The sequence below is a fragment of the Hemicordylus capensis genome, chromosome 4, assembly GCF_027244095.1.
Source record: "Hemicordylus capensis ecotype Gifberg chromosome 4, rHemCap1.1.pri, whole genome shotgun sequence".
NCBI lineage: Eukaryota > Metazoa > Chordata > Lepidosauria > Squamata > Cordylidae > Hemicordylus > Hemicordylus capensis.
Genome location: NC_069660.1, coordinates 220,775,784 through 220,790,450, shown reverse-complemented (window position 1 = coordinate 220,790,450; position 14,667 = coordinate 220,775,784). Strand labels below are relative to the sequence as shown.

General features: G+C 43.6%; 1 protein-coding gene across 11 annotated transcripts in view; it reads left to right on the top strand.

Moving 5' to 3' along the window:
• The window catches only part of RIPOR2 (RHO family interacting cell polarization regulator 2), a 171,212-nt gene that overhangs the window by 129,878 nt on the left and 26,667 nt on the right, over window positions 1-14,667 (top strand). For all 11 annotated transcript variants that reach the window (XR_008306218.1, XM_053246287.1, XM_053246286.1 and 8 more), the window contains exons 9-12: window positions 4,655-4,698; window positions 5,522-5,647; window positions 8,751-8,899; window positions 9,966-10,092. Coding sequence is in view for 10 of the 11 variants with exons in the window: in XM_053246287.1 (XP_053102262.1) it covers window positions 4,655-4,698; window positions 5,522-5,647; window positions 8,751-8,899; window positions 9,966-10,092 (446 nt within the window). In the remaining variant the exon portion in view is untranslated. The remainder of the gene's footprint in view (window positions 1-4,654; window positions 4,699-5,521; window positions 5,648-8,750; window positions 8,900-9,965; window positions 10,093-14,667) is intronic.

The window sequence follows — 14,667 nt, the reverse complement described above, 5'->3', positions numbered from 1 at the left end:
GTTGTTTGTTTTCTAAATGATGTTGTTGTGGTGGTTTTTAACAGTTGCAGTAAATTAAACAAGACTACATCATTCTTTTTCTAATCTCTACTAAATGTAGGAGGGTCTATTGTTGACATCACAGTAGATTTAAGGGAAATAGATGATATTGTCACATCCATATATATTAATGCAAAGGTCTGCTTCTCTCATCCATGTGGACCTAAACCACTTCTTGCAATAAAGGAACATGAAACTTACAAAAAAGTAGGAATGGATGCATGTAGTGGAGCAAAAGCAGAGAGAAATGTGAATGAATGGGTTATTTTGTATCATCTTGTATTTCCTCGGGGTATCAAGCCCTAGAATACTGGCCAGAAAAACTGCATTTTTATTTTGGTAAAGTATGCACTGAAGAATGCATTTCAATGACTCATTTCAAGAATGCAACAATTGATGATGCAGGGCCTATTTTGACCCATGTGGGAATTCTTTTCCCACTTTTATTTTCTTAGAAGTCTATATGTGTGCTTGCCACAGATGTGATGCACACCCAGCTAGATGGACAGCCGAGATCACGTTGCCATATTAGGCCATCAAAAGGGAGATGGAGCCAACAGCAGAGTGCTAGTAAATTTAAATTATTTATAAATAATAAATAAATTAGAAAGTGGGAGGTAATATGAGCCCGACAGAGGGCTGCTTTGTTCTGGTGCCTGAAGCAGTGTGGGAGGACAGGAGAAATGGTGGTTTATGTTCATGGGCAAAAGAAAATATCCTCTTAGCAATAAGAATGAAGCTGCTGGGCATAGCTGTGTCAAGTTATGTTAGACTAACCACTAGTATAAGGAAGGCATCTACCTAAAATGATGTTGCTTTAACAAATACTATGTGACAATGGAAGGGAAATTGGTTCTCATGAATTAAGAATACTGGGACCCAAGAGACCTGAGTCCTATTTCTAGATTTGACACAATTTCTGTGAGGAATATTTCTTGATTGAAAAAGCACTGCTATGCTAGTACAAAGTTGTTCTGTAGTCTTGGTGGAGGTTGTGTTAGTGTCTTGACATTCCCATTGGCTCACCTCTTTGGAGATTTGACTGTCTTTGCACTCATCCCTTTAGTTCAGCATAACAGTATCCCGTTTTGCCCCCACACTAATTTCTGCATTAACAATATTAGCATAGTATGGTTTACACTCAAGATGGCAGCTCCTTTAGTCTTTTCTTGTCGTCCTCCATAAGCAGTGTCAGTGTGTGTGTGTGTGTGTGTGTGTGTGTGTGTGTGTGTGTGTGTGTGTTTAAAGATATATCTTCCTTTGCTAGAAAGCATACGTGAGAAAGGGAAGCCCTTTGGCCCTTCTAGCCAGTATTCATCCTCAAACATACAGATGGGCTCAAATCCTCACTCAGGAAGTCCATTGGTGGCTTGGGATCAATCACTCTCTGTTAGACGAACTTACCACAGAGGATTGTAGCAAGGCGAGAAGACAGCTCTGAGCACCTTGGAGGAATAGTAGGATGCTATGCAATAAATATGTTAATATTTATGTATTGGTTTAAATTATGTATTGATTTAAAACTGGGGATAGAACAGGCACTTGTAGCATGATAATGTAACTGCCAAATGGCTCCTTGCATTATTGTGAATAATAAAAAATGTGCTGCGATGGTATTTCACACAGTGTTGAAGCCATCCATCCACCAAGCTCTTACTGTAATTCCATAGACTCCCAAAGGCATTTAAGATAGATTACTACAGAGTAATTATTTTCCAGATTGCAGATAACTATCTTCTAACATCTCTTTAAGTTTATGAGAGGAACGTTGATAAAAAGAGCTTGTGAGGGACTACTGCCACCTTCAGTCCAAAAAGAGGAATGCTACAAGAAACACAGTATGGCCCTCAGATTTACACATTGGCTTCCAGTGCTCCAGATATTATTATTATTTATTATTATTATTACATTTATATCCCGCTCTTCCTCCAAGGAGCCCAGAGCGGTGTACTACATACTTGAGTTTCTCTTTCACAACAACCCTGTGAAGTAGGTTAGGCTGAGAGAGAAGTGACTGGCCCAGAGTCACCCAGCTAGTTTCATGGCTGAATGGGGATTTGAACTCGGGTCTCCCCGGTCCTAAGTCCAGCACTCTAACCACTACACCACTTCCCTACAAATCTAAGCCTGCTGATTCCACAGTCACACAGTTGGTTCAGCAGCTTGGGGGTATATCAAGGTCAACAGTTACATCCAGCATGACTCAGATTATTATAGTAAGACTGTGTACAATGGACCAGTACATTTCTGCTCTCAGTGTGATCATGGGATTGACAATCTTGCAGTTATTCTAATTATGTGAATTAAGCTGTAACCATGAAAAAAACTCTTTCCTCAGCAAGAGTCCATACATATACATTGACTTTGGTTGTTGTTTTCTTAAAAGTTTATTGGGGTGTGTGTGTGTGTGTGTGTGTGTGTGTGTGTGTGTGTGTGTGTGTGTGTGTGTGTGTAGACTCATCAATGTTACAGCCAGAATTGTTGATTTAATCTTGAACTGATCTTTCTCTGTGCACTACCAGTTAGGTAAAATTAACAGCCTAAACATGTGTGTTCCATATGTGCTTTTATGTGCATGGGTGGGATTTTGGCTTTACTCCAGGAAAGGGTGCAGAGAGGGAGTACATAGGAACATAGGAAACTGCCATATACTGAGTCAGACCACTGGTCTATCTAGCTCAGTATTGTCTTCACAGACTGGCAGCAGCTTTTCCAAGGTTGCAGGCAGGAATCTCTCTCAGCCCTATCTTGGAGAAGCCAGGGAGGGAACTTGAAACCTTCTGCTCTTCCCTGAGCAGCTCCATCCCCTAAGCGGAATATCTTGCAGTGCTCACATATCAAGTCTCCCATTCATATGCAACCAGGGCATACCCTGCTTAGCTATGGGGACAAGTCATACTTGCTACCACAAGACCAGCTCTCCTCTCCTTAGACTAGGGTTAAGCTTCCTCAGCTCTTTTTCAAGGGCCTTTTCCTGTTGCAGTTGCAGGGGAGTAATGGCAGGAGAGAGGGCACGCCCTCAACTCCTGCCTGTGGCTTCCAGCGGCATCTGGTGGGCCACTGTGTGAAACAGGGTGCTGGACTAGATGGGCCGTGGGCCTGATCCAGCAGGGCTGTTCTTATGTTCTTATGTTCCTTTTGTAACCTGGTTCAAAGCATCATAGGTCGTCTTCTATTTAAGTGCTTTCTGTATCTCTGCTTTTAGATGTTTTCCTTTGGTGCCTCTGTGGTAAATAGCAGCAACAGGGGACCTCGTCTGGATTGGAACCATGATGAGGGCAAAGGCTTAAAGCTCCCCCTCCCTCATGCTCTAGTCCCAATCCAGATCGAGGCCTCTGTGGCTGCAGTCTAAGTTGGGGGGAAACAAGTATGCAGTTGACAAGTACGTGCTTGTTGAAACATGCAGTCTAGCCCTTTGCTGGCCCAATCTAAAAAGGCAAGTAAGGTCCGATGAGTACATGGATTTCTTGTGTGTAGGAGTCCCTGTTTATTTCCATCGAGTCAACTGCAGTACATAGGCTTTTGTTGGTTATATTGAAATGGATTTGAATGTGATTCCAGGTGGGGAGCTCCTTGTCTGCCTCTGGACTGAAATCACTGAGATATTTTGCACACCAATGGTGACGCAAGGCATTTGGCTACTGGAGGCAAGCTGTGAAGTGCTGCCCCATTTTGGTTCTCCTGGCCTGAGCCAGATATTGTCCCCTTTCCTGGCTCTTTCCCTTCTTCCTTCCCTTCCCTCCTCTTCCCCTGCCTTCCAGGTCAGAGCCCGGAGACATCACCCTTCTTTGCTTCTCTCCCAGGGAGTGCTCTGCTGCCACTACTCTTACTGTAGCAGCATGCATCTGGCAGCTTCACCCACTTGGAGTGTGTCTGGCTGATGGGCTCGCTCATTGGCTTACCCAATCCTCCATTGCTTTCTGCAGTGTCTTCTCAGGAAGCGGACAAGTGCAGTGCAGGAGTGGCAGCACAAAAACAATCCAGAGGAAGTTAATTACCTTTCCTGCTTTTTGCTCACGTTAGAGCGATATATTGCTGTCTGTTTCAAGGGATGGAACTGGGCAAAGCCAGCTACGGAAAAAAGCTGTCAGATGGTTTCAAAGAGAATAGACTGGATGCTTTTGCTATAGCAAGGTGTTGCCAAATGCATTTCATATTTGAAGATGTCTCAGTTGGAGCTTGATTCTTTTATCTGTTCCAGAGAGCTACACTTAAAAGGCTTAGGGGTGTGGTAAGAAGTCAACAGTCAAATCCTGCCAAGTCAGAGAATAAATTAGGAATTCAGAATCCAAAGTAGCTGAATCCACCAAGTCTCCCAACAATATTTCCATAGATCTTGTAAGCCTTAGCAAAAGAAACAATACATTGGGCATCCTTCTTGGCCATTTTTAAAGAAGCAGCAATTGGAGCAGCTAGCAGAGCAGACTCCATCCTCCCCACTGATGAGAGGAGGAAGCATGGGGCTTTCAGAGTTGTTCTCTCAATGGCAGAATTGCTTTGGCAACATTGTGGAGTGTTGGTGATCAGTTTCCAAGTATCCAGTCACTGATAAAAGAAAGAGAGGAGGCATATGCTTTTTTTTCTGAAATGGATCTCAAATCTTGTTGGCTCCTAGGTCTGGCTGGCTTTGCTCGACTTTGCCCTGGAGACCAGTATGAAGTGAGTAGCCTTGTGAAAATGTCATTTTCCATCATGTTCAAAGGTTTCTTCATGGCATTTCTTCTTGTTCTCATATCCTGTATAGCAAGAAAGGTCTCACTATTCTCTATTTATGGATGAATGCACTCGGAGCCTTTCCCACATAAAGACTATGAGATTGGTCCCACAGAGCTGATTTATGACTAGCAAGATAACAACAGATCTTTCTTTAAGTTTGTTTTGGAAGAGTGTCAGCATGACTCTCAATATTTTGTCCTTGGCATAAGTTTTCTTCCTCTTGTGGCTCCCATATCAAGCCAGGACAGGCTGTCTGGAGTAGATCAATTAGAACAGTGCACGTCGGCCCTCCCCCCACTGCACCATACAAGGGCAGAGATAGAACCCCATCAACAAACAGAGTGGTTGGAATCCACAACGTAATCGCAGTCCCTGGCCAGCCACTGTGCCAGTCTACCATGGTACTCCAAACGGAAACACATAGTTTGCATTGAATTCTTGCCTTGCAAACATGCACAGCATCCCAGAACAAAAGCAGGCATCACCCAGTGTTCTCCGCATTCTAATGTGGAACTGTGTAGAACTCTGTAGTTCCAGAACTAGTCGTACAAATCTACTCAACTTGTTCTCTGAAAGATTACAAGTGATACAGTTTGCATTATTTAAAAAAAGAAACTCAACAGGAAAACACATAGCAGTCATATATCAGCATGTGTAGAATTTCATCTCTTATATATTGCAGCAATGATCACCATCCATTAGCTTGAATGTGAGGGGGGAAACCCAGACAGGCCAGAAGACACAATACTATTTTTCTTTTCCGCAGATATTCATGCGATACGGACGCCAGAGATGGAAACTGAAAGGCAAAATAGAAGTCAACGGCAAGCAAAGCTGGGATGGAGAAGAAATGATCTTCTTCCCTCTCATAGTTGGGCTGATCTCCATTAAGGTATCAATACTAATGTTGTTGTCTGCATATCAATTAAACATCGCCAAAAGGTTGACCTATATGTGACAAGCAAAGCCATCCAGACTTCCCATGCTGAACTGAATGTATGAATACTTATACCCCTTCTGTGTGTATCCTGCAGTGTTTCAATGTATTTTGTAGAGGCAAAAAATCCAATTGTCAAAATTCCGAAAATGTCTTTGCAACACTGCTCCAGTACCCCCCTCTACTATGCTTTTCTTTCATAATTGTTTACGCAGAATAAAAACATGAAATTCCATGATTGTGTCCTAAGTGCTCCTAGTGTGAACAGAAGAGGAAGGAGCAGTTTCCTCCTCTTTCCTGCGGCAACCCAGGCCATTTCACATGCCATCCTTCTTTGGAAGGACCCCTCAACCTTCAAGAACAGATTCTCCGAGGGCATAGAAGACTGTAGGGGGAAGGTGACATTAGCCAAAATCCTTCCCCTCCCACTTGCACTGGTAGAAATTGCACTCATGCTGTTAGCATTTAAAATACAACCCCTAAGTAACAATTCAGAAGTTATCATTTGGTGCATAAAAGGCAATATCTTAATGGAAAATAAAGGAAGTATGGGAGATAGTCATTATAGACTGGAAAAGTGTTCAAGTCTTATTAATTTGAGCCATCTTAAATGCTTTGGCTTAGGTGATGTACACTGGTCAGGAGGGGCAGTGGGGCAGTGACAAAGACAGCAGTTTGCAGAAATCTGAGCGCGCCATGCAAAGATGTAAAGTACATTGGTGTGTGTCTCTGTGTGTGTGTATGTATATGTGTGACAGGGAGGGAGGGAGATTCCATACAAATTACTCTGTATTTCTGCCTACATGATTATCACTATCCAAAGACCTGATGCTTTGCAGCTCTATCGTTTGGTATCTGAATACTATGAATTAGCTGAGGGAGTGATTATGTGCCTGTTTTAATCAGCCACCACAAACAAACCACACACACTAACCATATCATGTTGCATTATCACAAATACAATGCTTTTCAGTTGAGTCATTTCACACATTCAAATGAGTCATCAAATGATTAAATGATCTAGCATTCTATGAGCCCTTAGAGTATAAAGTAATTTGGATGAGACGTTTCAAACGCAGCACAAAAAATACTTTCATCTTAAACATTTGATAGGTTAATGTTTGTTTATTATGGACAGAATCCAAAGAGTTTCCAGCCAGACTACACATTACTTCCACATGTAGCTTGCCCTTGCATGTGTGCGGGTTTTGTGGGTTTTTTGCATTTTTAGTTTGGCCCTCACAGGCACAATGGGATTTGGCTGATTTTTGCTTCCAACTGCAGTACATTGTTTTGGGGTACTGCACCAAGGATATTCCCCAGACTAGGGATGTGCACGGACCTGTTCGGCGTTCTATTCTTAGAGCGATGAACAGGTTCTGAACCCCTGCGCTCGAACCGGTTCGAACGTGGGAGCAGGGGTGGCTTTAAGGATGGGGGAGGGTGCACTCCCCCCCCCCCACTTACCTCCACACTTCCCCCTCCAGTGCTCTGTGTATAAATAGTCCGGCAGGACAGCAGCGTACCTCCTTGCGACCCTGTTGTTTCACTGACCGGAAGTACTGTGCATCCATGTGTGTGTTGCAGGCACGCGCACATTGTATGCACAATGTGCAACATGATGTTGCCCACCAGACTATTTATACACAGAGTGCCGGAGGGGGAAGCATGGTGGGGGAGGGGAAGTGCACCCTCCCCTGTCCTTAACGCCTTCCCCGCCCCACCATCGGCTTGACGGGACCCGGTTCCGTGCACATCCCTACCCAAGACCTTCACGTGTCGCATTTTGACGGTGCACGTGGCTGCTATGGGGTAGGGAGCCGGGTGCATTCTGGGCATACTTGAAAGCAACCGCATGCTTCTTTCTGTCTGGTCTGACTCTCTAAATAGATGTTAAGCAGTTTAAATTAGATTTAAAAGTAATACTTCATTTTATTCGCTACGTATTAGTGATTAAAAATTAATGCCAAATTAGTGAGCTTCAGTCAGCGGAAGTGGATTAGACTGGGCAAGTTCATAGATGAAGCCAATCACAAGGCAAAAGAGACTGGCTAAACATAGAATTTCTGAGGCACCCCTTAAAAGCCTGCCTTCAGTCCATGTGAGTCACAGTATCAAATTAATTAGTTCCATGTCTTTAGCTTTAAGAGGCATAACAATTATTCCCCTCACTCTGGTGGACTTAAAACAAAACAGTCTCTCTATTAAACAAGTGGACTTATGAATACATACGCATGAGTGTGTGTAGGAATGCTGACTAAAAGTGTGCATAAGTGGTCAAGATCCACGATCCAGGGGAAAAAAGAAAGAAAAATGATGTTTGCAACCCACAAAACAATTAAGTTGGAGTACTTGGTCTGCAACACCAGTGCAGATCGCATCTCAGTAATAAACGTTTCTGTTTATCCAGCATTCCTAGATTAATTTCTCCACAATTCTACTATAAAGTCATGGTTTGTGTCATTTCGCGGAGCTAGACACACATCCAGTAGTAAGCAGTTGTTTACTGGTACACCAAGATTTAAGCCATTTTATAATCCAGTTCTAAAAACTTCTAGGCTAATTTGTTTGCAGTTCAGGTTGTATGTGAGAAGGCAGCTCTACAACGGATGACCCAAAACACAAAAGTGAAAATTGCCAGAGGAGGTGATCAAACATTCTATGCATCTGATATGAGAAGAAGGGCCCAATCAAACTGAGGCTGGGTGCTGAATAGCAGCCTCATTCAACTGATCAGCAAAAACAGCCATGCCTTCTGACTCGGAGTGAGGAGCATCCCAGTCCAAAGTGCCCTCCTGTCACGGAACAGAAATTCATTGACAAGAATCATGTCTTACAGGAGGCAGATCCTCAGATTTTACAGGCAGATTCACAATTAAGTATACTTAAGAGTTCAGGTGCTGAGTTTTTCCTTCTCTTCCAAAAGGTCCATGATGTTAGTAAGATTACTGTAGAAAAATGTAGAACAGTTGACTCTGAGCAATATTGCTAAAGTAATGCATCATTAATATAGTTGTTCTGTTCTTAATTACCAACACTCTTTTTTTGCTTTTTGAAGGTCATGGAAGTTAAAGGCCTTGCTACTCACATTCTGGTGGGAAGTGTTACCTGTGAAACAAAAGACCTCTTTGCCGCTCAGCGTCAGGTTGTTGCTGTGGACATCAATGACCTTGGCACGATAAAGCTGAACCTAGAAATCACTTGGCAGTAAGTACAGCTGATTCTTCGTTGTGTCAACATCATTTCAGATAAAATGGGCACTTTCATGTGTTCTGTGTAAGACTTCTGGGTAAAAAGTCCAAAGAAAGAACTGTCCTAAACTGAGAACTGACAACACTGCAAGGTTCAATAAGATCTTTCGTGAGATCACTTTTGCTGAACTCTGGCCAATATGACAAAAAGGTATACCAGAAACACAGAGTATGCCATTTTTTTATATACCACTGAAATAAAATGAGACTTCTGATGCAAAAGTGGGCTGTCTCTTATGGGTAGCTCTTCTCATACAGTCAGAACAGTGCTATGTGGAGGCAACTCAAAAGTATTAGATTCAGAGGATAGCATCCAGCAGTTGCTGAAGCCCCATCACATAGCGAACAGCATGCAGACTAATTTACTCAATACTTGCTTATTACTATAGGACTACTTAATTTCAATAGAAGAAATTTAGTCTGGATGCTGCCCAGTGTTTTCCCCACCCCTTATGGTTTTGAGGCATAGTGGCACATTCCCTTAATGGAAAATGAAAATATTCACCCCTTGCCCCAGGACATAAGAATTACCATTGATATGGACCAGAGTGGAGAAAAGCCTCGTTTGCACCAATTCACTATGTTCCTGGCAACTGCCAGGAGGAATGTGAAGGCTCAAAACATAGCCAGCTCCACACACTAGCTGTTTCACATTAAGTGCTTCTAAATGTTATATGCTTGGAAGTGGTCAGTCACTATGGGGAGGCCATTTTCTCTGGCATCCCTGTGGTTGTGAATGCCATAGTTATTGTAGTGTGTTTTGTAATTATTCCAGATTGATTAATATGGAGTACTGTACAAGGAAATTATCTTGTGAATGTGGTGTTTGAAGTTACAAAGCCTCATCAGAATGCCGTTGGAATTCCTCCTGTCTTCATGCAAGGAAAACACCAGGCTAGAACAAAAAAAAAAAAAACCCCACAGAAAAAAGATTTTTCCTGTTCTAACAACCTAAACATGAAAGTAAAACAAGTGTCTTTGTAATGATAATTCAGTCTAATTAGAAGCTTATGCTTTTGCAGCCCATTTGATGTTGAGGACATAACCCCATCCACAGGCAGCACGAACAAAGCTGCTCTCCAAAGAAGGATGTCCATGTATAGTCAAGGCACTCCAGAAACACCAACCTTCAAGGACCACTCGTTCTTTGTGAGTTGAATGTACTTCTCTCATATTTATTTAGTGAGGTCTTCATTCATTAAATAAACCTAAATAATGTTTTGTTTCACACCATTTTAATATAGTGTAGTTTAACTTTGATGTCCTTCAAAAAAATTTAGTGAAACAAATTTATTTCTAAATATGCATCCTAATAATAACTGTTAATACCTTTCCCCCATTAACTACAAAAATCTATGTTAAATTCCTAATTACTTGACTTGCAATAATAGCTTTGTAAACTTTACCTTAATTTCTTTATTTAAAAGTCATTTACCATTTAGTTTTAATCTGAAGAAATCTCATTGCAAAGATTTATATATTAAGTAACTTTTTATTCAACTTGGAAGGATATAAAATTTCTTTTAAAAGAAAATAGGAAAGCATGGTTAATCATGTTGACTGTCATACATTTGATTACTTGAACCTTTTTATTGCTTCAAGCCACTAAAAACATTATTTTTCTGAATAGATCACCTGCTATTTTTTTCTTCCTAGTACTGAATCTCTTTGGGATATTTGATGCTCCTAGCGAATAGGTTTTTACACAGTCACATATACATGAGCCCATTGGTGTTGGGAGTTGTGGCGTTTCAATGGCGGCAGTTGCTACACACATTACTTTGGGAAGCAGAGAGCTTCTTCATCCCCCTCTCTGCTGACATGCACCTTTTTCCCTATCAGGAAACTCTATGCTTGTGTGGCTGGGAACATCTGCTGGCATGTTCCACAGCATTATGAGGGTGGAGCAGGAGCTTCCAGAAATATGTCTCAGAGGATCCTGCAGCCAAAAAGTGTTTCACTGCAGCTGAATGAGGACATCTCATGTGGGTTATTCTTCTCATGCGTTCCAGAGGGCAGGACTTAGTTGATTAGCCAACGGCTTTATAAGCCCGAGAAGGGTAACCCCTCCCCAGTTCTTCCAGTCCTGTGTATTGCTCCAGAGACAGTCTCTAGCTTCCAGCTAAGCTTCTCTGCCTTTTCTTCTCTTTGGCCTCTCAACTCTCAGCACCCCCCCCCCGCACACACACAAACCCTTCTTGCACCCCCTTTCTGCTCTCTCTCCCCTATACTGTCTGCAGATGGAGCAAACAACAAAACCATGAAACATTCTTGTGTCCAAGAGCAAGACGAAAAACTCACTCTCCCCTCCTTCAGGTAAGTCAGCGTTTACCCGCTCGCAGGCTGCAGGCCCACCGACAACCTTCAGGTGCTCGCCAGTGCTGATGGACGGAGGAGGAGAAGGCCCCCAACCCTTTAGAAGGCTCTTTGGGGACCAGAAAAAAACCAACATAACCGTTCCTTGACACCGGGCACGCCCAGTCTGCTGACAGATCCCACCTCCAACCCAGCGGAGCCTCCCAACAACACAGAGGCCCCTACGAGACCAACGGTTCCTCCCGCACTGCCTTACAAGTGGCTGCACCAAGAACAGACACCCCCCCCCACCTGGGCCTGCTAATCTTTCACCCGCAACTATAGGGCCTACAAGGGAAATTCCTTCACAACCACTGGAACAACCAGAGGGGTGGGGCAGGAGCGCACCAAGCAGGCCCCTCCTAACCCTCAGGGTGGAAGCGGTACTGGCAACCCCCAGACACTGTGAGGGGGATGAGAGAGGGCCTTCTTAGACAGTGCAGTCTGCCCTTCCCAGGCCAGTCTCACCTGAAGGCCCACCGGACCATCCGCAACCTGCAACGCCTGAACTGGTGAAATCAGGGCCTTGACGCCCTCTCCCTCCCTTCCCCCCTCCCCAACCAACCTCCTCCTGCAGCCCCCATGCCCTCTCTTCCTACTGAAATGCTTGCAAGCTGGCAGGCTTGGTTTCAGAATGTACTGAATAAGTCGCTGCAACAGTGCCAGTGCACCAAATCTTCTAAAAAGTGGGATAGAGATAGAGGCTCTACTTCCTTCTCTTCTACCTCATCCTTATCAAGGCGGTCACCCAAAAAGTCCAGGAAACGATACAGACATAAAAGATCTCAAAAGTCAAACAAGTCCAAAAAATCTAGAAAACAAGGCAAAGTCCAGGAAGACCAGGGCTCTCCATCTCATTCCTCTGCTATTTTGGTATATGATTCACCTGAAATCCACCCCAGAGGGCCAGACCTTAACCCCTCCCCAACCCGGGACCCATTGATAACATTGAGAGTCCCATAGAAAAATTTCCCCCAGAAAATCCTGACTTACATGCTGATTCCAAATAAAAGGGTGAATGGTCAGATGACCAAAAATTTGGGTCTCTCTCTAATTCTAGAAGATTATTTATTCCTGAGGACTCCTCTCACCTTTTTCACAAGGCCATAAACAACCTAGGCCTGCAACAGTTATCACAGCAAGAACAGCCTGCCCCTTCCAGGGAAACCTAAGTCTTCCCAACCCCAAAGCCACGTGATCTACTTTTTCCATTTCCAGACTCCTTCTCAGAGACAATAAAACAAGCCAACAACCTGGATGGCTTTAAGAGGAGTTTGGATAACTTCATGGAGGAGGGGGCTATCAACAGCTACTAGTCAAAGGGCTATAAGCCACCTCCGGCCTCAAAGGCAGGATGCCTCTGAGTACCAGTTGCAGGGGAGTAACAGCAGGTGAGAGGGCATGCCCTCAACTCCTGCCTGTGGCTTCCAGCAGCATCTGATGGGCCACTGTGTGAAACAGGATGCTGGACTAGATGGGCCTTGGGCCTGATCCAGCAGGGCTGTTCTTATGTTCTTAAGCTCCAGCTGCGCATAGAAAGCCCATACAGCTGGTGAATAAACTTTATGATCTTACACAGACTAAAATGTTTCAAGTGCCCCCCACTGATGCTTCAGTAGCAGCTCTACTGTCTGGCACAAGACAAGAAGGATAAGGAGATTGCAGAGAAGCTGAATGAGTTATTTGCATCTGTCTTTACAGTGGAGGATACTGACCATATACCCTCTCCAGAATTGAGCTTTTCAGCTTTACCAGATGAAGAACTGGGCCAATTTGAGGTGTGAAGGGAAGATGTTCTAAATGGTCTTGAAAGACAAAAAACTAACAAATTGCCAGGGCCAGATGGCATCCACCCAAGCATCCACCCAAGGAACTCAATGTGAAGTTGCCGATCTCCAAGCAAAAATATGTAACTTGTCCCTACAATCAGGATCTGTACCAGAGGACTGGAAAGTAGCCAATGTGACTCCAATTTCCAAGAAGGGATCCAGGGGGAAGCTGGAAATTACAAGCCTGTCAGCTTAACTTCAGTGCCGGGTAAATTGATGGAAAGCATACTTAAGGTCAAAATTGTTAAACATATGGCGGGGGGGAAACGTTGCTGAAGGAGAACCAGCATGGCTTCAGCAAGGGAAAGTTGTGCCTTACTAACCTTTTGGAGTTCATTGAGAGTGTCAATGGGCATGTGGATAAAGGTGATCTGGCTGACATAGTATACTTGGACTTCCAAAAAGCTTTTGACAAAGTTCCCCACCAAAGGGTCTTGAGTAAATAGCGTTCATGGAATAAGGGGACGGGTTTATTGGATTGGTAACTGGTTGAAGGACAGGAAACAGAGAGTAGGAATAAATGGACAGTTTTAACAATGGAGGTAGGTAGGAAGGAAGTGGGGTCCCCCAAGGATCGGTACTGCGACCAGTGCTCTTTAACTTGTTCTAAAACCATCTAGAAGTTGGGGTGAACAGTGAAGTGGCCAAATTTGCAGATGACACTAAATTATTTAAGGTGGTGAAATCCACAACAGATTGTGAGGAGCTCCAAAAAGATCTCTCCAAACTGGGCGACAAAATGACAAATGACAATGGGCGACCAAATGACAAATGTGGTTCAGTGTAATCAAGTGTAAAGTGATGCACATTGGGGCAAAAAAACCCAACTTCACATATACGCTGATGGGATTTGAGCTGTCGGCGACTGACCAGGAGAGAGATCTTGGGGTCATGGTGGACATCTCATTGAAAGTGTTGACGCAGTGCGCAGCTGCTGTATAAAAGGCTAATTCCATGCGAGGAATCATTAGGAAGGGGATTGAAAATAATAATGCTAATATTATAATGCCCTCATACAAATCTATGGTGTGGCCACATCCGGTGCACTGTGTACAGTTTGGGTCACCATATCTTAAGAAGGATATTGTAGAATTAGAAAAGGTGCAGAAGAGGGCAACCAAGATGATCAGGGGCCTGGAGCACCTTCCTTATGAGGCAAGGCTTTTTACTTTGGAAAAGAGGCGACTAAGGGGAGACATGATCAAGGTGTATAAAATTATACATGGAGTGGAGAGGGTGGACAGAGAGAAAAATTTCTCCCTCTCGCACAACACTAGAACCAGGGGTCACCCCATGAAACTGAAGATCGGGAAATTTAGGACTAACAAGCAGAAGTACTTTTTCACACAGCACATAATTAATCTATGGAATTCCTTGCCATGGAATGTGGTGATGGCCACCAGCTTGGATGGCTTTAAAAGGGGCTTAGACAGATTCATGGTGGACAGGTCTATCAATGGCTACTAGTCTGGAAGTTGTGGGTCACCTCCAGCCTCAGAGGCACAGTGCCTCTCAATACCAGTTGCTGGGGAGCAACAAC